The sequence below is a fragment of the Coregonus clupeaformis genome, chromosome 5, assembly GCF_020615455.1.
Source record: "Coregonus clupeaformis isolate EN_2021a chromosome 5, ASM2061545v1, whole genome shotgun sequence".
In the NCBI taxonomy this organism is placed as follows: domain Eukaryota; kingdom Metazoa; phylum Chordata; class Actinopteri; order Salmoniformes; family Salmonidae; genus Coregonus; species Coregonus clupeaformis.
In genome coordinates, this window is record NC_059196.1 from 34,976,814 (window position 1) to 34,998,864 (window position 22,051).

Genomic DNA, 22,051 nt, shown 5'->3' on the forward strand with positions numbered 1-22,051 from the left:
TATGTAAACTTCCGACTTCAACTGTATAACTCGGCTAATAACTCACTAACTAGGAAAGAATATGAACAAATGTGCACAGGTGGCTACATGCAGCTCTCGCTTTGATCTCAAAACAAACACATCTACTCACGACCGCTCATACTGTCCAGTTCAAAGTGAATGGCACAGATCCATATATGGCAATGGCTATTTGCATATAGGCCTACTGCAGCTCTGATTGGTTACGGCGCACCGGTCTGTGTAGAGTAGGGGCCTGAGTCGAGCATGTAAATGCAATAGAATCCTACTCCAATGCACTCTGCCTAAAATAAAATCTCTTGCACAGTTAGTTTTGCATACTAAGTCTTGCATAGCTCATTTTGTTTCGGTATGTTACATTGAAAGTGGCTAATATTGCGTTGATTCAAGCAAAATTCCCACAGTAGAGCGAAACGTTGATAGTGTTAACTAAAGGGGAAAACTCTAGAAAATGGAGTGAAGTTCAATCTCGTGCTTCTCTGCGTGGGCTGATATTTCATCTGCGCGGCAGACCGAGGGGAGGGCGCGCAGCTTGGAGGGAACATTTATCATAAAAATTGATAGCGGCTACAGTCCCCACTCCCCAAGGGTTGAAAAACCATATCAGAGGTTATAGAATCACTAACAATACAATAAGGAGAATCTGGTTTCAGATGATGTACTGTGGGACCTGCATATAGAAGGGCTGTTGTTTCCCTGCGACATCATACATTGATGATTTAGTTTTTGATGAGATTTTCCCTCTGATAGAGATGAGGCAGTGGAAACGTCACAGTACCCATACTGGAGATGGAGAGAGAACTCTGATCACTGCGGGGCAATGTGCTGAAGCTGGTGATGCGTGGGAGAAGCTAGTTGGGGATGTTTATGCTTGTGTGTGTGTGTGTGTGTGTGTGTGTGTGTGTGTGTGTGTGTGTGTGTGCATTTTATGCACTGTGTGTGTGCCACAAATGTTGTTGTTATGTCTGTGCAGTCCATAACATCCATATGAAAGGGTCCTAAGTGGTTAGGGCTGTGTACACTACAGTGTCTTTCCTACGTTTCTATGCTGTGTGTTTGGTTCTACTTTTTCATGTTCCACTATGCGGAAGGAAACTCAAGCATTCCTGTCAGATCGTCGTTGGGGACTATGCTGTCCATTACATTTTCTATAGATTTGACAAAACAAGGATCCAGCAACCATTTGAAAAACAATCTGTAAGCGAATACATTGTCTGCTCGCATTTAATCTCCTGTTGCCCCAAGAGCCATGCCTACAGGTCATTTTAAGGTCAACCAAGGTCATCCCAAGGTCACAGCAGCAGTAGGTGTGGTCCCGCCTAGCTCCTCAGACATCCTTAAGGCCCCAGCCACAGCAGTAGCAGCAGCAACAGTCAATTTCTGAGCTGCCTCCCTGATGACCTCCGGAGGCTCCTCTGGGGAGATGATCTCAGCCAGGGTGACGTAGGTCCCAGCCAGGAACCCTATGAAGCCCACCACAGCGATGAGAAGGTCCTTGACCAACATGGCTGGCTTCAGCGGTCGGTCTGAGAAGGTGATGAGCTCCACCAGGGGGGGGAAGACCAGGGCCAGGGCACTGCTGGACACGGCACCCACCAGGGAGATTACCAAGTCCAGACGAGGGATCAGCACAGCAAAGGAGACTGGAGAGAGAGAGAGAGAGAGAGGAGGGGACAGGGAGTTGAGAGGTGATAAAGGAAGCCGAGTGCAGGGGGGGCAATAAAGAGGTGAGAGGGAGGAAAGAGGGGGGAGGTGAAGTGAGAGAGGAGATAAGGAAAGGAAGGGAAAAGGATGGAGTCGGGGGGAGGAGAGAGAGGAGGGGAGAGATAGGGACAGAAGTACGGAGGTCATCAAATAGAGCATGGAAACAGATGTCTAGAGACAAATTAATCAATCTTCCACACATGCATACCACAGCACAGACACTTCCCATACAATATACATGAGCTTCCATGGTGGAGAACCCTAACTCTCCCATCCCTATAGGCCATCCCAACAGTTTACCATAATGCAACGCCTGCAAACCACCTTCCAGCTGGAACTGGTTATCATCTAACAATGAGTCACACAACATGAAAGCATTGGTCGATATAAATTCTGAAAAACCGACCGCAGACCACACTACCCTAAACCTTTGATATGTAACCTTCCCTTTTAAGTTGGCCTCCTAATTTCACTTTTCCAGGGGCCAGTTGAGGGGAGTACGGGAGGTAACTGTGAACATGGGTTAGTGTTACTGTTAGCACGCTGACAGTAACCTCTCTTAGTGTCACAGTTCCCTCAGCCAGAACCCAGAAGCAGACCAGGACAAGGAGAGTTGAACGAAGGTGAGGGTTTATTTAGATACAACCAAAGGTGCAGAATAATCCAGGGACAGAGCGGGCGGCGTGGATGAGTAGTTGGGGGTGCAGCACAAGGTCCAGTGATGGCTCGGCAGCCGCCGACCATCAGGCAGAGGTGGGGTGAAGGTTCCGGACGTGTGACTGCAGGTGGAACAAAAACGGAGGTAAGGACACAAAAACTCAACAAAGTACAAAACAACAAAACTCACGCAAGAAACTCTAAACTGATACACAGAACACCTACTGTTCATGGCTAACGATCCGGCAGGAACTGGATGTTTGGCCAGAGCCTAAAAAGGGTGATGATGAGGGCCAGGTGTGCAGATTGCTGACGGGATGCAGGTGCGGAAAACAAGAGAGCTCCCCGGAGCGTTCCCGAACCCTCGGGAAACTGGAGACTACGAACACAAAACCCTAGTCACCAGACAGGACCCGACTCAGACTGCCGGGATCGTTACAGTACCCCCCCTCCGACGAACGCCACCGGGCGGACCTCCCGGAGCGCCAGGATGGAGGCGGTAGAAATCCCTGATGAGGTCAGCATCTAGGACCTGTCGCCGCGGAATCCAACTCCTCTCTTCAGGACCATACCCCTCCCAGTCCACGAGATACTGGAAACCCCGGCCCCGCCGTCTGGAATCCATGATGCGACGCACCGTGTAGGCAGGACCACCTCCGATCATCCGAGGAGGAGGAGGAGGAGGCGGAGGAGGCAACAGAGGACTGAGGAAGACAGGCTTGAGGCAGGAGACATGAAAGGTGGGATGGACTCTGAGCGTCCTCGGTAGTTTGAGTCGAACTGCCACCGGATTGATCACCTTCTCCACCACAAACGGACCAATGAACTTCGGTAACAACTTCCTAGACTCAGTCCGTAACGGAAGATCCCGTGTGGCCAACCAAACCCTATCTCCGATGGTATAGGTGGGAGCGGGGATCCGGCGACGATTCGCCTGGAGCTGATACCGATCCGAACCTCTAAGGAGTGCCTTTCTGGCCCGATGCCAGGTCCGGTGGCAACGACGAATATGAGCCTGAACAGAAGGCACTGATAGCTCCCTCTCCTGAGAAGGGAACAGGGGAGGTTGGTAGCCATACAGGCACTGGAAGGGAGACATCCCAGTGGCAGATGTAGGGGAGAGTATTGTGGGCATACTCAACCCAAGGCAACTGAGAGGCCCAGGAGGTGGGGTTGGAAGAGACCAGACAGCGTAGCGTGGATTCCATCTTCTGGTTGGCTCTCTCCGCCTGACCATTGGATTGGGGGTGAAAACCAGATGTGAGACTGACTGTAGCTCCAATGGCCAAACAGAAGGACTTCCAGACAGCAGAGGTAAACTGAGGGCCACGGTCGGAAACGATATCACTGGGCAAACCGTGGACCCTGAAAACCTCCCTAACCAGGATCTCGGACGTCTCCGAGGCAGAGGGAAGCTTGGCAATAGGCACAAAGTGGGCGAACTTGCTGAATCTGTCCACGATAGTCAGAACGACCGTGTTCCCCTCAGAAGCGGGCAACCCCGTGACGAAGTCCAGGGCCAGATGCGACCATGGACGCGGGGAATAGGAAGGGGGTGAAGTAGTCCAGAGCTGGGCCGATTGGTACTCTTATTCTGCGCACACACTGGACAGGCAGCAACAAAACCCCGAGTATCCTCGGCCATGGCAGGCCACCAAAACGTCTGCGAAGAAACGCCATTGTCCGAGCCACGCCAGGGTGACAAGCCATCTTGCTGGCGTGGGACCATTTGAGGACAGCAGGACGAACCGACTCAGGCACAAACAACCGACCGGGTGGACCGTTACCGGGACCGGGCTGAGTCCGAAGGGCCGCCAGCACCTCCTCCTCAATCTTCCACATCACTGCTCCCACGACGCAGTTCCGGGGGAGAATAGTCTCGGTCTTGGACCCACTCTCCTCCGTCTTGGAGAACATCCGGGACAAGGCGTCCGCCTTGCCGTTCTTAGATCCAGGTCGGAACGTCAGGGCAAACTTGAATCGTCCGAAAACAACGCCCACCTGGCCTGACGGGAGTTGAGACGTTTAGCCGATTGCACGTAAGCAAGATTCTTGTGGTCAGTCCAGACAATAAACGGTTGCTCCGCCCCTCCAACCAGTGGCGCCACTCCTCCAAGGCAAGTTTCACCGCGAGAAGCTCCCGGTTACCCACATCGTAATTCCTCTCTGCAGGCGAAAGGCGACGAGAGTAGTAGGCGCAGGGATGGAGTTTACTGTCCGTGGAGCATCGCTGCGACAGGATGGCGCCAACTCCCACATCAGACGCGTCCACTTCAACGACGAACTGACGGGCCGTGTCCGGTTGAGAGAGAATCGGTGCGTTGGTGAATCGCCTCTTCAAATCCAGAAACGCTCGATCCGCCTCCGGATTCCACTTGAAGGTCCTGATACTGGAAGTCAAGGCAGTTAATGGAGCGGCCACACGGCTGTAATCCCGGATGAATCTGCGGTAGAAATTCGCAAACCCCAAAAATCTCTGGAGTTGCAATCTCGTACCGGGCTGGGCCCATTCCAGAACCGCTCTAACCTTCTCCTGATCCATCCTAATCTCACCCCTGGAGATGATGTACCCGAGAAAGGATGTAGTGTGGGCGTGAAACTCGCACTTCTCGGCCTTCACGAACAGGCGATTCTCCAACAATCGCTGCAGAACCTGCCGGACATGCTGGACGTGGTCGGAAGGTTCCTTCGAGAAGATCAGAATGTCATCCAGGTAAACAAACACGAAGAGACCGATCATATCTCTCAGGACGTCGTTCACCATACTCTGGAATACCGCTGGAGCATTGGTCAGTCCAAACGGCATCACCTGATACTCGAAGTGACCCATCGGTGTATTGAAACCCGTCAACCACTCGTCCCCCTCTCTGATCCGGACCAGGTGATACGCATTGCGTAGGTCTAGCTTGGTGAACACCGTAGCACCCTGTAAGGAGTCGAAGGCAGAACTCATCAAGGGCAGGGGATACTTGTTCTTGACCGTGATGTCATTCAACCCCCGATAATCAATACACGGTCGAAGAGAGCCATCCTTCTTTCCCACAAAGAAGAATCCTGCCCCCAGGGGTGATGACGAGGGACGAACGAGACCAGCAGCTAGGGACTCCTTGATGTAGGTCTCCAACGCCTCACGTTCAGGTCGGGAGATACTGTATAACCTTCCCTTGGGGTAGACAGCTCCAGGAACCAGGTTGATGGCACAATCATATGGTCGGTGGGGAGGAAGTGACAGAGCCTTCTGCTTACTGAAAACTTCCCCAAATCGTGATATGTCTCGGGAACCAGGGACAAATCTGGGGGTTTAGCCTCAATCACCTGACTGGGAACCGAATGGGGGCAGGCAGTCTTGAGACAGTTAGCATGACAATCAAGGCTCCAACTCGTTACCTTGCCCGTCACCCAATCGAACGTGGGATTGTGTTCCTTCAGCCAGGGGTATCCAAGGACCAGAGGAACATGGGAAGACGGCAGAATGAAAAATGAAATCATCTCAGAATGATTCCCCGACAACCGCATCTTAACCCGGTTCAGTCCTCATCGTGATACGTGCCAGACTACTGCCGTTCAGAGTGGTCGCTTCAATGGCTTCCGGCAATTGCTCCTTGGAAAGCCCCAGCTGTTCCACCAACTCGGCATCAAGAAAGCTTCCATCGGCACCTGAATCGATAAAAGCGTTAAGCGCTAAGCTCTGATTCCTGTTAACAAGGGTAGCCGGGAAGCGGGGTCTGACAGAGGTACTGAGAGGTTGAAACTGGCTCGCTAAAAGTCCTCCCAACTTTAGCGAGCCGGGCAGTTTGACGACCGCCGGGAACAAGTGGAGATGTAATGTCCCGAGCGACCACAGTAGAGGCAGCAGTTGGTCTTACGTCTATGTTGACGCTCCTCCTTGGTTAACTCGTGCCGCCCCACTTGCATGGGTTCAGAATCGGGAGAGAGGTCCTCTCCACTAATCCTTAGTGGTGGAGAATGATCGACGTGTTCTGGTCCACCACCCGACCCGACTGGGAACTGAGAAGCTGATCGATTGGACGGACCCCATTGCTTCTCCCTCCTTCGCTCTCGGACTCGATTATCCACCCGAATCGACAAGGCTACCAAGCTGTCCAGGTCACTAGGCTCCGGATAGGAAATCAACTCATCCTTGAGCTGCTCCGACAGGCCCTGGTAAAAGGCCGCTTGCAAAGACTCCTCGTTCCATCCACTCTCCACAGCCAACGTCTTGAACTCGATCACGAAGTCGGCCACGCTGCGAGTTCCTTGGTGAAGAGAAAACAGACGCCTAGCTGCGTCCCTCCCTCGGACGGAATGGTCGAAGAGCTTCCTCATCTCGGCCGTGAACCCCTGGTATGAAGCCATGCAGGGATCCTGTCGTTCCCAAACGGCTGAAGCCCACTCCAGCGCTCGACCACGCAGCAACTCAATCAAAAAGGCTATCCTAGCCTTGTCAGTGGCATAAGAGTAGGGCTGTAGATCGAACACTAATCCACACTGCATAAGGAAGGAACGGCATCTTCCCAGCTCCCCCTCATACTTATCCGGCGTCGGAACCATGGGCTCACGGAGGGACACAACTTCAGAAGCGGCAGGCGAGATGGGTGAAACCGGTAGTGGGTCCTCCACCGGACACTGGCGTTGGTTCTGGACCTCCGTCAGGCCGGTAGAAAGGTTCCGAACTGACAACGCGATCTCCTGTAGTACCATGCTATGATGGCCCAACGTCTTCTCCTGCTGGGTAATGGCATGGCGAACAGAGTCCAGGTCCGCTGGGTTCATATTTGGCCGGATCGTTCTGTCACAGTTCCCTCAGCCAGAACCCAGAAGCAGACCAGGACAAGGAGAGTTGAACGAAGGTGAGGGTTTATTTAGATACAACCAAAGGTGCAGAATAATCCAGGGACAGAGCGGGCGGCGTGGATGAGTAGTTGGGGGTGCAGCACAAGGTCCAGTGATGGCTCGGCAGCCGCCGACCATCAGGCAGAGGTGGGGGTGAAGGTTCCGGACGTGTGACTGCAGGTGGAACAAAAACGGAGGTAAGGACACAAAAACTCAACAAAGTACAAAACAACAAAACTCACGCAAGAAACTCTAAACTGATACACAGAACACCTACTGTTCATGGCTAACGATCCGGCAGGAACTGGATGTTTGGCCAGAGCCTAAAAAGGGTGATGATGAGGGCCAGGTGTGCAGATTGCTGACGGGATGCAGGTGCGGAAAACAAGAGAGCTCCCCGGAGCGTTCCCGAACCCTCGGGAAACTGGAGACTACGAACACAAAACCCTAGTCACCAGACAGGACCCGACTCAGACTGCCGGGATCGTTACACTTAGTGTCACAGGCTGGCAGGCCCCCACTGCAGAGGATGTGTTTGTTGGCAGAGAGAGGGATGGAACGGGGGATAAATGGAGGTAGGGAAGGGGGGAGAGCAGTTAGAGAAAAAGACAGAGAGAAAGAGAGAGAGAGAGAGAGAGAGAGAGAGAGAGAGAGAGAGAGAGAGAGAGAGAGAGAGAGAGAGAGAGAGAGAGAGAGAGGCAAGAAGTGGGATGGCAGGTAGAGAGGAGTGCAGGATTAATGTGCAGGGGCTTATAAGGGTTACACACACGGGGTACGCTCATCTAGATCTGTCCAGGTTCTGGGGACAGTACATGGTCATTGAGACACCAACAACAGCAACCGAGAAATCTAATGTAACCGAACAGTCTCATCCAGCTCTCCCTCCTAACATGTTAACATGATTGCTCTCAGATCCACACAGCAGGAGCAGAGGTAGTGCTTACACACAAACATAAACATACACAAATAACTCTGACTAAACACAGATAGGTATTCTTCCCCTCAGAGGATCCCACCCAAAAATCTGTCACCACTATAGTTACACTTCATCATACATTATTTACCTCAGAGCAGAGGCAACTTAGTATTAGAACAGCAGATGAATAACTGACCAATCATAGTTTAACACGGTCTGTTATGAGTCATTTCTAGCCTAGCAGTTAAGAGCGTTGTTCCAGTGACCGAAAGGTCGCTGGTTCGAATCCCTGAGCCGACTAGGGGAAAAAATCTGTCGATGTGCCCTTGAACAAGATACCTAACCCTAATTGTTCCTGTAAGTCGCTCTGGGTAAGAGCATCTGCTAAATTACTCAAATGTAAAATAAAAATACATCTGCGAAGTGCTTTAGTGTGAAATTATAAAAGGAAATGTATGCACTCACTAACTGTAAGTCGCTCTGGATAAGAGCGTCTGCTAAATGACTAAAATGTAAAAATGAAATGGATTTTGTTTGGTTTCCCAAAAGCCCATCCACCCTCGTAAATAAGATGTGTTTTTTTATGCTGTTATGTGACTCCTATTGATATGCTTTTTGGAGCATAAATGCTATTTTTCCATAATTTCATTGCATGTGTGTCTCACTGCATGCATTCATCTCATTGCAACATTTCATTGCCTTCAATTGAAATCATTTGAGAGACTGAGAAAATAAAAAGTGTCTGAAAGGGAGCCTGCTGTGAATATCAGTGAGATAAACATGACAGTGATGCTTCACCTCGGGTGACCACCCAGGTATTTCACTTGAAACTCAAAAGTAAATCTACTGCAGAGCCCTCAGAAGTGTGTGTGTGTGTGTGTGTGTGTGTGTACAGGTGTGTGTACACACAGGACGAGACAGTAGACCAAGTCGAGAACATGATACTATAAATATGATGGAACATGAAATGACATGAGCCTTGACCATGTACATCTATTAGTGCTGAATAAACACCTTAGTGACCAGTTCCATGGAGCCAGTTCCATATTAAACCAACACAGCCCTGCCCAATGCCCTTCACATGTTCATGGATTACTGTGTGAGGAGGGGAGTGTGTGTGTGTGAGTGAGTGAGTGAATGAGTGAGTGAGTGAGTTATGTTACAGTATGTCCACTACAGACACAGACAGACAGACAGACAGACAGACAGCAGAAGAAAGATACATTCTAATGTCTAGACGTCAAACTGTATTTTTTTATAAAGCAACTCTTGTTTTTTTTGTTCTCATGTCCTCTAACTTGGGCCCAGGTTTTTCAAGATGGCCGTCCTTGAAGTGTGAGAGAGAGGAACATTTCAGTGAGAGATTATGTGTCAGACCACAGCAAACTTCTCAATTAATACTTAAAGAGAGAGAATTGTCATCTTGATAACTTTACCTGGTTCCTGACACTGTGGTTATTTTTGTTTTGAACAGAAACCCCTTTTCAATACACACATTACCACTGCTTTACCACTATATTTCTGACTTCCTCTCCAGATTTCTCCAATCACTCGCTCTGTCCAATCTGCCACTATTCTGTCAAGCCCCTCCTTCTCTCCCACCATCTTCTTTTCCTAATCAGTCCCACATTTCATTTCTCATCCATCTCATTGAGTATCGCTTCCGACCCTTTAAACTCTTTCTCTCTGCTAAAACACTCCCCTCCTCCCTCCATCTCTTCCTCTCGCCCCATTTCCCATGTGTTTTTATATTATTTTCTCCCTCCAAGCCCCAAATCATCCTTTCATTCTTTCCATCTCTTACTCTCTCAGATACTTTCCTTTCCTTCACTTCCGTCTTTCATTCTAATTATCTCTCGCTCCATCTCCTTTAACCTCCTATCCCTTCTCATTCACACTAAAGCATGGCGTCATGGCCAAGCTTTTCATTTATCCATCTTTCAGCGTACTAACAACTTGCTCTTCTGGACAGAACCTCTATCAAATGTGCACAGTAAAGATCAAGGCCTAATCTCCTTCAACTCTGTATGCAAAATCCCTGCATCTACAGCCGCCCACTTTAAACCTGCACCACTACTGAATGGAAATTCAACCTGTTATCCCAGCACTGCATACTGTACTGTAACAACCAACCTTTGTCCTAGCCCTGCATTCTGTACTGTAGCTCTTGTCTCTAGTGTAGTCCTGAACCCAACCTCTGTCCTAGCCCTGCATTCTGTACTGTAGCTCTTGTCTCTAGTGTAGTCCTGAACCCAACCTCTGTCCTAGCCCTGCATTCTGTACTGTAGCTCTTGTCTCTAGTGTAGTCCTGAACCCAACCTCTGTCCTAGCCCTGCATTCTGTACTGTAGCTCGTCTCTAGTGTAGTCCTGAACCCAACCTCTGTACTAGCCCTGCATTCTGTACTGTAGCTCTTGTCTCTAGTGTAGTCCTGAACCCTGCCCTGCATACTGTACTGTACCTCCTGTCCCTAATGTACAGTAACAGTCAAAAGTTTGCACACCTTCTCATCAAAGGGTTTTTCTTTATTTTTTACATTGTAGTATAATAGTGAAGACATCAAAACTACGAAATAACACATATGGAATCATGTAGTAACCAAAAAAGTGTTAAACAAATCAAAATATATTTGCCTTTGCCTTGATGACAGCTTTGCACACTCGTGGCATTCTTTCAACCAGCTTCATTTATCAGATCTGGTCGGATTTATTGTAAATGCTAATTTTACGGATAGTCTCTCGAGGGTATTCAGGGAGTACACTCTACCATATGGGCTTTCTGTACATCAGGGTTTCGTATTCACCATCATGAATGTAATGTTTAGCGGGTGAAATAATCACGACTGACTATTACTCAGAACTTCTTTATTTAAAAAAAATATAGTCTAAACATTAGCAATGATTCATATTTGTTCATATTTACAGTAAGTGGTTCTCCACTCTCACCAGTAAAACTACTTTCTGTTCATGCTGCAGTAAATGCCATTAACAATCAACAGTGCACCCTCTGCTGTCAAGGCGGGCACTAGCAACAACATTACAATGAATATTTTACTATGGCTGTTTGCTAAACAACATGTTGTCTTATGTCAAACTTTCTTTTGCAGGGAGCACACAGATTTATTTCCAAGTATAGCTATCCTCTACAGGGACAAGAGCGCAGATATGCTGCTGGTAATGGCTCAACGTATGGAATACTGGCGTGTCCGTCATGGTCGTACCCTGCCGGCCATGAGAACTCCCGTCCACTGGTCTACACCGGCCGATTGAAGATGTGCTGTTCACAGCTATATGGTGGCGTAGGACTGGACTTGAACGGCCTCGCCGACAATCCAACACCAGCAATCGTGGATTGTTATCATATAATAATCAGAGACATGATTCCTAACATCTTTAACTAGTCATTGATATGACATTAAGACAGCTTACATAATCATAGCCTATTTCTCAAGTGATGCTTTGCAAGATCAGTCATTTTATCAATTGATTCATCAGCGACTTAAAAAATGGAATATTTAATCCATGCTTTATGAACTCAGTAGACCATTGCCTTTAAAATTCATGACTCTTGGCATTTATTTTCATTTGTATTTAATCTCATAAACAAAATGTGTTCTGTAATAACTTGACATGTCAAGTCAGTTCCTGGCAATGAGTTCTCTCTCGAACAATGGTTATATTCTTCATCCTTCCAGCAGCAAATCATGTGGCAGGGTGGACCTCGAAAGTTATATATCAATCAAGAACTGTGGTTGTCAGCTTCAGCCAGGTTGCCTGTAGCCTTTTAACGCAAATTCATGTTTTTTGTCATTTTCAAACAATTTGTTGTTACAGGTGGAGCTTCAGTTTCTAGAACCAAGTTATACCTTGCTTGAACTGATCGGGGGAAATGCTTCACTATGCAAGCTTCAAACATGCTATCCTACTAGCAACGGTTTGGTCCCATAGTCACCACCTAAGGCTACCCAGCAATGGGTTTCACCACGTTTGTTCCCTTACTGCTAGTGGTTCATCTGGCACCTGCACGTCCTTGGTTAGCACTCAGTTTTTCATAACTTTTACTCAAGTGCCTTTTCACGGTTGGTCCTACAGTGTATATGGTCATGTTACAACAGTGCCTGATCTCATTTTGCCTCCGAGTACAGGTTTTACTACGGATGCTTCCCATCCGCGTACATTTGGGGGGATTTTCAGGCTAAGTAGTCGGCAGTTTGTCGGCTTTACATTACGGATAATTTGTATTTGTATTTACTACGGATCCCCATTACCTGTTGCCAAGGCAACAGCTAGCCCTCCTGGGGTCCAGTTATAAAATTAAAAAACAATCCATTTGAAAAACAGACACATTCAACACATTAACTTGATAACTCTGTAGTGGGCCTCAACAGCATGGTCCACCCTAGGCAAATCACATCATTTCAGGCACTATTAGGCGTAGTTTTCCCATTCCTATTCAATCAGTACGACGTCCTTCACTGCAACGCAACCGTTTTAATCTCAACCCTAAACTGCTGGCTTCTTCCTATTCTCCAGCATAGGCTCGCAGCCTCAGACAAGGTGGTTTCCTTCCGCATTGTCGTCAACACGAGGCTGTCTTCTTACAGGTTTGCCATGGTTTCCTTCTAATGGTGCGTTCACAACTCCTTATTCCTTCATTTGATTTAGGTTTTCTGACCTGGTCTTTCTGACCTGGTCTTTCTCACTCTTAAGCATTGTAAATCGGGTTCCTGGGGTACTATCCTAATAACTCGCACTTACACTCAATCCCTTCTCATGCTTTATGATTATTTATACCATGGCATTGTTGAATACATTATCTTTCTTTTAGAGACGTTGACACGATAAGCATGTTGCTTGATAGGTGCAGCGTTTCCCACATTAATGTCATGTTCTAACACATTTGTGCGTGTAGGAACATCATTAAAAAGACATGTAAAGCTGTGTAATAGCCTCACAATATCATCTGACTGAGGCATCCCCTGTTTGCGTTTTAGCAGAAAGCAATCATTAACCATATGTCCCACCTTATGACAATAGAAACAGTGACGCACATCTTTGGATGTACTGCTGGTCGACTAGGACTAAAAGTTAGCAACTCTGCGGCCCTGCTCTCCGTACGAGCCGAAAACACGCTCTTATTTATTTTATTTTTTTATTTTATTTCACCTATATTTAACCAGGTAAGCACAACACAAACTCGTCTGCCAATACAGACGCTTCCGACAGTGAGGATACTTTCTGTTCGTAAAGATAAACTACAATGCGTTCGGGTAAGCAATTTTTTTACTCTTCTAACAAGATTAACTCCCATAGAGAGTTAAAATCAGTTACCTTACTAGCAGTGTGCCATTTGTCAAACATATTTCCCTTGTCTCTTGCAAACTCCACATAAGTCTGAGTAGAATACTTTTTATGAGACCTAAATCTCTGTCGATATGCCTCAGGAACCAGCTCATATGCACGAAGAACAGTAGCTTTGACCACGTCATAATTCAAGCTGTCTTCAAGAGGTAGCGCTGACAGAACCTCTTGGGCTTTACCTGTTAATTTACACTGATGTAAAGTACCTCTTCGGGCCATTTCAATGCTACTGCTATACGCTCAAAAACACTGAAATAGGAATCAACCTCTGACTCCCTAAACACAGGTACCAAGGTGATCTGTCTACTAATATCAAAAGTAGCAGACGACACAGCTGGTGAGGACGGCTCACTAGCAGGCATAGTATGAGCAGAGACTAACCTCGCTGTTTCTGCCTCTAGTTCCAGTTTACGCGTCTCCTGTTCTGCCTCTAGCTTACGCATCTCCAACTTTTCTTGCCTGATTTGTGCCCTCTCTTCCGCCTCCATTTGGAGCCGTGTCGAGCGGACATCCATCCTGGCATCACTGTCGGACAGTGGGGAGAGTGGGTCAAAACAGGGCAATGTGGCTGGAGCCTCGTCCTCAGACACCGACGGGCTTACAGGAGCAGCAGGCTCAGGCGGTGGTAACTCAAGCACTCGCTCGTTCAATAATATCTCTAACACCGCTTTCCTAACTTCTGCTTTCACTAAAACCCTTGGTATGGGTACAGAAAAGTGGTCAGCCAAAGCCTGTAGATCCACTCTACGGCAATTATCAAAAACCTCCCACGTAGGGTTTTCCAAAAAGGCATCCAACTCAAAAGTAGCCATCTTAAGCTAGCAACACGAGCCGACGAATACTGAACACAAAACCAGTTAGTCACAGCTGCCAAGCTCAACACTGAACCAGACACTAAACCAATTTGCATGAGTGGCATGGGTATCATTGAGATAGATCCCGGATGAGCCCCCACGTTATGTTACGAACCCTGTGGCTTTAAAAGTCTAGGGTGGATGGAAAAGAGACCCGTAACATAACTCATGCAAATTAGAATCGTGACACGGAAACCGTGAGAACAAAAATACACCGACAACCATAAGCTACCGTCAAACACAAAACGTTTATTATGAACACACGGTAAAGGTTTGGGAAAAAGGGCTGAGCAGGACCCAAGGAATGAAACAATAATGTCAAAAACCCCTAAACTGAACTTGCCTGCCTCAAGAACCACTAAGCTACTGCTAACCCTACAAAAATACAGTGGGTGGTCCGCTCAGGTCTAACTAGTGTTTTTAGACAATGTTCTTTCTATGGGTAATGTATGCCCAAGGGCAACTTGCTAAATCCCCCTTTTCCCAGGAACACACAACATAGTTACCATATAGAGTAACCAGCAAATTAGTGAGTACACAAAAAACAGGACACCACAGTAATTGTAAAGTGGTTATCCCACTGGCTATAGGGTGAATGCACCAATTTGTAGTCACTCTGGACAAGAGCGTCTGCTAAATGACGTAAATGTGCCCTTGAGCAAGGCACTTAACCCTAATTGCTCCTGTAAGTCGCTCTGGATAAGAGCGTCTGCTAAATGACTAAAATGTAAATGTAAATGTATCCATACTCACAAACTTAGAGTCTCTGTCAGCAAACACAACTGACTGGCTTTTAAAACAATAGGATGTGTGATGTGAGTGAAAAACCAGAAACAGGTGGTGCAATGCAGAGGCATGTCCACTGATTGGTCCACCTCAGCAATCAGCAGACAAACGGATGTCGGACAGGTGGGACACCCCAACGACCACCAATCAGGAACACAAAGGACACCTGTGATTAGGGCAGAAGGAGAGGAAAAACACAAAAACACACACAGGATACCTGTATCCGTAACAGGCTTGAAGAGCATTCCATAGCTTGCATTATTTCCCTATAATGCACGGTATATTTGCACAGTAGAATTCAATGGCTATAGTTCACTTTCACAAGTTTTGTTTGAGCTGCTGCTCGACTCTTCTCTGCTCCTCTTCCCACCTATTCTCTCCTTTCTCAAGTAATAAAAAGGGGTTATCTTTCCCCTCTACGCTACCCTGGTCTTTCTTCCAGAACTGGAGCTGCAACCACTGCAGCCACACTAGGTATAATTCCACCCTCACTCTCCAGCATCTAGATCACTGGTCATGCTCTGCGACACCTCATATGTTAGGCCCAATCTATTTGCCATCCTCTCAGCAATGGTCCCTTTACCATAGCTATCAATACCTAACTTAGTTGGCGAATGTCCAATTTTGTTGGTCGCCGGTTTCTCCCCTGAGAAGATGAGGTTCTAATGGAGTCCATAGTGTAGCCTGGTTAAACCAGACAATGCTGCACTGCATGGTTTACCAGGCTATCCATAGTATGGACTGCAGGACAGGAGGACGGAGCCGACTGAACGTAGCGTAGTTTTGGAATGCAATGACGTCTCATTAAAGCCTGCGAGGATTATGCTGCCGTGTTTGAGAGGTGGAGGGAGGGAGAGAGAGAGGAGGGGGAGTGAGGGAAAGAGGAGAGAGAGAGAGAGAGAAGAGGGGGGAGAGAGAGAGGAGGGGAGAGGGAAAGAAAGAGTAGTGAAAATTATATTGAAGTAGGGATGGAGAGGGACAGAGAAATAAGAGTGAGTGAAAAGGCAAATAGAGGGAGAGAGAGAAAGAGACAGAGCGAGAGAAAGAGATAGAGAGAGAGAGATTGAAATAATGTTAGAATTCCAGCACCACCTTAGTGCATGTCAGCTCTAATTACTTTTTGTCTCCTTCCAAAGCAGGAACCCTATTAGGATGTCTGCACAACTCAAACCTCAGCCGGATAACTCTCCTCTCCGCGTGTATGCGTGGTAACTCCCTGACATTTAAGCTGCACTGGAAAAACCCAGAAAGCAAACTTGTTAACATTTGCGCTGCCATGTTTTCTAATCCTGATCCAGGGTGAATCAATCAGGATTTGAAGATGTTTGGTGGAGAAAAGCACAATAATTCAAACCCAACTCTGTATCTGAGCCACATACTTCAGGACCTGTCAAGACTTCACAGGGAGAATGAGAGGCAACAAAGAGGAGAAGAAGAACATATTTGTACCTGAGAGCAGGAAAATGACAGATAGATTAAAGAAAACTAGATTCTAGGGAGCTCCCTACCTCACCTGTTCCTTCTGAACACAACACTGAGTCATACCTCTCTAGAACTGTACTATAGTACACAGTGCCTTCTGAAAGTATTCAGACCACTTGACTCATTTTGTTAGGTGACAGTCTTATTCTAAAATTGATTAAATGGTTTTGTCCCTCATCAATCTTTACACAATACCCCATAATGACGAAGCAAAAAAAGGTTTTTAGAAATTTTTGCAAATGTATGAAAAAAATTAACAACGTAAATATCAAAGTATACAGACCCTTTACTCAGTACTTTGTTGAAGCACCTTTGGCAGCGATTACAGCCTCAAGTTTTCTTGGGTATGACACTACAAGCTTGGCACACCTGTATTTGGGGAGTTTTCCCATTCTTTTCTGCAGATCCTCTCAAGCTCTATCAGGTTGGATGGGGAGCGTTGCTGCACAGCTATTTTCAGGTTTCTCCAGAGATGTTTGATCGGGTTCAAGTCCGGGCACTGGCTGGGCCACTCAAGGACATTCAGAGAATTGTCCCGAAGCCACTCCTGAGTTGTCTTTGCTGTTTGCTTAGGGTCGCGGTCCTGTTGGAAGGTGAACCGTCGCCCCAGTCTGAGGTCCTGAGCGCTCTGAAGCAAGTTTTCATCAAGGATCTCTCTCTACTTTGCTCCATTCATCTTTGTCTCGATCCTGACTAGTCTCACAGTTCCTGCCCCTGAAAAACATCCCCATAGCATGATGCTGCTACCACCATGCTTCACCGTAGGGATGGTGAAAGGTTTCCTCCAGACGTGACGCTTGGCATTCAGGCCAAAGAGTTCAATCTTGGTTTCATCAGACCAGGGAATCTGGTTTCTCATGGTCTGTGAGTCTTTTAGGTGCCTTTTGGCAAACTCCAAGTGGGCTGTCATGTGCCTTTTACTGACGAGTGGCTTCCGTCTGGTCACTCTACCATGGAGTGCTGCAGAGATGGTTGTCCTTCTGGAAGGTTCTCCCATCTCAACAGAGGAACTCTAGAGCTCTGTCAGAGTGACCATCGGGTTCTTGGTCACCTCCCTGACCAAGACCCTTCTCCCCTGATTGCTAATTTTGGCTAGGTGGCCAGCTCTAGGAAGAGTGTTGGTGTTGGTGGTTCCAAACTTCTTCCATTTAAGAATGATGGAGGCCACTGTGTTCTTGGGGACCTTCAATGCTGCAGAAATGTTTTGGTACCGTTCCCCAGATCGGTGCCTCAACACAATCCTGTCTCGGAGCTCTACGGACAATTCCTTTGCCCTCATGGCTTGGTTTTTGCTCTGACATGCACTGTCAACTATGGGACCTTATATAGACAGGTGTGTGCCTTTCCAAATCATGTAAAATCTATTGAATTTACCACAGATGGACTCCATTCAAGTTGTAGAATCACACCTACTCATAAAAAAAAATTAAAAAACGTCATTTAGCAGACGCTCTTATCCAGAGCGACTTAGAGGAGCAATTAGGGTTAAGTGCCTTGCTCAAGGGCACAGACAGATTTTTCACCTAGTCGGCTCGGGGATTAGAACCAGCGACCTTTCAGTTACTGGCACAACGCTCTTAACCACTAAGCTACCTGCCGCCTCATTCAATGGTTTTTCTTAATTCTAAATATTTTTTACATTGTACAATAATAGTGAAGACATCAAAACTATGAAATAACACATATGGAATCATGTAGTAACCAAAAAAGTATTAAACAAATCTAAATATATTTTATATTTGAGATTCTTCAAATAGCCACCCTTTGCCTTGATGACAGCTTCTTCTACAATGTCATTTATTTATTTTTAAATAAAGAAAACCCTTTGATGAGAAGTTTTGTCCAAACTTTTGACTGGTAGTGTATATTTGTTGTTTTGTTGGTACTTTTACCCCTTTTCCTCCCCAATTGGTAGTTACAGTCTTGTCCCATCGCTGCAACTCCCCTAAGGACTCTGGAGAGGCGAATGGTCGAGAGCCATGCGTCCTCCGAAACACGACCCTGCCAAGCCGCACAGCTTCTTGATACACTGTTCGCTTAACCCGGAAGCCAGCCGCACCAATGTATCGGTGGTAACACCGTCCAGCTGGCGACCGAAGTCAGCTTCTAGGCGCCCGGCCCCCACAAGGACTCGCTAGAGCACAATGGGACAAGGAAATCCCGGCCAGCCAAACCTTTCCCTAACCCGGACGACGCTAAGCCAATTGTGCGCCGCCTCATGGGTCTCCCGGTCATGGCCGGCTGTGACACAGTCTGGGATCGAACCCGGGTCTGTAGTGACGGCTGCGCCACTCGGGAGGCCAACTATAGTATATTTCTGTACTACAGTATTATACCGCTTTACAACTGTACCATAGTATATCTCTGTACCACAGTGAGAAATGTCTTGCTAGTGTATAACAGTAACTTCACAAAAACTAGTGGAAACCCACACCGCTTTAGTATAAAGTTAGAATAACTCCATACTACAGAGAGCTACATGTTTCTACAGAGCCACAGGTCTACAGTATGAAGTAGAGTTTATAGAGCTACTTCTCTCTATAGCTTTGACAAAAAAATCACTACCTATGCTTCATTTCTCAATCACTTCCCGTCTGGTTGGTTCGCAACCTATAATTTCATCTCCCCGTGAAAGCCTTGACTATAAGAGAATACGCAGACAAAGATAATCTATTTGAGAAATGGGAAAACAAATAAAATAAAATCAGAGGAATTTTGGGAGGTAAAAAGTTGGGAAGACAGACACAGGCCTGTTGTTGCTACATCCAGATAGCCATTGATATCCAGCTGTTGGATGTACATATGTATAGTGCCTTCAGAAAGTATTCATAGCCCTTGACCTATTCCACAGTTTGTTATGTTACAGCCTGAATTGGATTAAATAGATTGTTTCCCCTCACCCATCTACACACAATACCATGAAATGACAAAGTGAAAACATGTTTTTGATTTTTTGCACATTTCTTCAAAATGAAATTCAAAAATATCTAATTTACATAAGTATTCACACCCCTGAGTCAATCCTTTATAGAAGCACCTTTGGCGATTACAGCTGTGTCTTTTGGGGTGAGTCTCTAAGAGCTAGCGCTGTCAAGTTGATTGATGATCATTGCTAGACAGCCATTTTCAAGTCTTGCCATTGATTTTCAAGCTGATTTAAGTCAAATCTGTAACTAGGCTACTCAGGAACATTCAGTCTTGGTAAGCAACTCCAGTGTAGGTTTAGCCTTGTGTTTTAGGTTATTGTCCTGCTGAAAGGTGAATTTGTCTCCCAGTGTCTGTTGGAAAGCAGACTGAAACAGGTTTTCCTCTAGGACTTTGCCTGTGCTTATATCTGTATTCTGTTTATTTTTATCCAAAAAATCTCCATAGTCCTTGCCGATGACAAGCATACCCATAACATGATGCAGCACCACCATACTTGAAAATATGAAGAGTGGTACTCAATGATGTGTTGTGTTGGATTTGCCCCAAACATAACGCTTTGTATTCAGAACAAAACATGCGTTTCTTTGCCACATTTTTTGCAGTATTACTTAAGTGCCTTGTTGCAAACAGGATCCATGTTTTAGAATATTTTTATTCTGTACAGGCTTCCTTTTTTTCACTCTGTTATTTAGGTTAGTATTGTGGAGTAACTACAGTGTTGTTGATCCATCCACAGTTCTCATATCACAGCCATTAAACTCTGTTTTAAAATCACCATTGGCCTCATGGTGAAATCCCTGAGCAGTTTCCTTACTTTCTGGCAACTGAGTTAGGAAGAACGCCTGTATCTTTGTAGTGACTGGGTGTATTGATACACCCTCCAAAGTGTAATTAATAACTTCACTATGCTCTAAGGCTTACAACAACAAAAAATGACTAATTACCAATCAGTGCCCTTATTTTGTCTTTGTGGTGGAACCTGTGCATGAAATTCACTACTTGATTGAGGGAGCTTACAGATAATTGTATGTGTGATGTATAGAGATGGAGTATTCATTCAAAAAGCATGTTAACCACTATTATTGAACACGGAATGAGTCCATGCAACTTATTATGCGATTTGTTAAGCACATTTTTACTCCTGAACTTATTTATGCTTGCCATAACAAAGGGGTTGAATACTTATTGACTCAAGACGTTTCAGCTTTTAATTTCTTATTAATTTCTAAAATGTTCTACATACACAATTCCACATTGACATTATGGGGTATTTTGTGTAGATCAGTGACACAAAATCTCAAATGTAATGCTTTTTTTTTTTCATTTAGGCAGTAACACAACAAAATATTTTGGAAAAAGTAAAGTAGTGTGAATACTTTCTGAAGGTGTGTGTGTACTTGTTTTCCTTCCTGATCAAGACCCCAATGTCCTAACAATTCACCCGTGTGTGTGTGTATGTGTGGAACTCTCGCCCTGTGCCTCAGCGCTCTCTAATCACTTAATTACAGTGGTGATAGAATGCTTATTACACTCTATATTTTCAAGCATAGTGGTGGCTGCATCATGTTATGGGTCAGAGATGCAATCTCTTGAGCTGTCCCAGACATCCTGATATTTTCAAACATGTTTGATTTTATCGGCACAAAATCCGCAATGCTCTTGTAGTGTGAAATGTCCAACGACAACTTTTGTGCAACGACAACTTTTGAGAAAGGTGATCAGCGAATGCCAATAAGAGCTCGCCAGAGAAAAAGCCAGTGAGATGATGTTGTTTGGCATCACCCAGGATGTGTAGACTCTTGAGCAGGAGCGATGACTACTACTACATTCTCCTCTGCAGATCAACAAGCTCTGTCAGGTTGGATGGGGAGCGTCGCTGCACAGCTATTTTCAAGTCTCTCCAGAGACGTTTGATCAGGTTCAAGTCCGGGCTCTGGCTGGGCCACTCAATGACATTCAGAGACTTGTCCCAAAACCACTCCTGCGTTGTCTTGGCTGTGTGCTTAGGGGCATTGTCCTGTTGGAAGGTGAACTTTCACCCCAGTCTGAGGTCCTGAGCACTCCGGAGCAGGTTTTCATCAAGGATCTCTCTGCCTCGATCCTGACAAGTCTCCCAGTCCCTGCCGCTGAAAAACATCTCCACAGCATGATGCTTCCTCCACCATGCTTCACCGTAGGGATGGTGCCAGGCCCCCCCCATCCAACCTGTCAGAGCTTGAGAGGATCTTTAGAGAAGAATGGGAGAAACTCCCCAAATACAGGTGTGCCAAGCTCGAAGCGTCATACCCAAGAAGACTTAAGGCTGTAATCGCTGCCAAAGGTGCTTCAACAAAGTACTGAGTAACAGGTCTGAAGTCAAGGGGTCTGAATACTTTCCGAATGCACTGTACATGGCCAACGGTCCAATAATCTGTCTTTAATAACCCCTCTACATTAGGTGCAGAGCAGCTCCATATTGGCGCATCCAAGTTGATCCAAGTTGAGTTGATCCAAGATGGCGTAGCAGTGCGGTCG

General features: G+C 46.5%; 1 protein-coding gene across 2 annotated transcripts in view; it reads right to left on the reverse strand.

Moving 5' to 3' along the window:
* Window positions 1–439: 439 nt before the first annotated feature.
* The window catches only part of slc36a4 (solute carrier family 36 member 4), a 181,823-nt gene continuing 160,211 nt past the window's right edge, over window positions 440–22,051 (reverse strand). For both annotated transcript variants that reach the window (XM_041876836.2, XM_041876835.2), the window contains exon 12: window positions 440–1,661. In XM_041876836.2, the coding sequence (XP_041732770.2) occupies window positions 1,300–1,661 (362 nt within the window). In that variant the 3' untranslated portion in view covers window positions 440–1,299. The remainder of the gene's footprint in view (window positions 1,662–22,051) is intronic.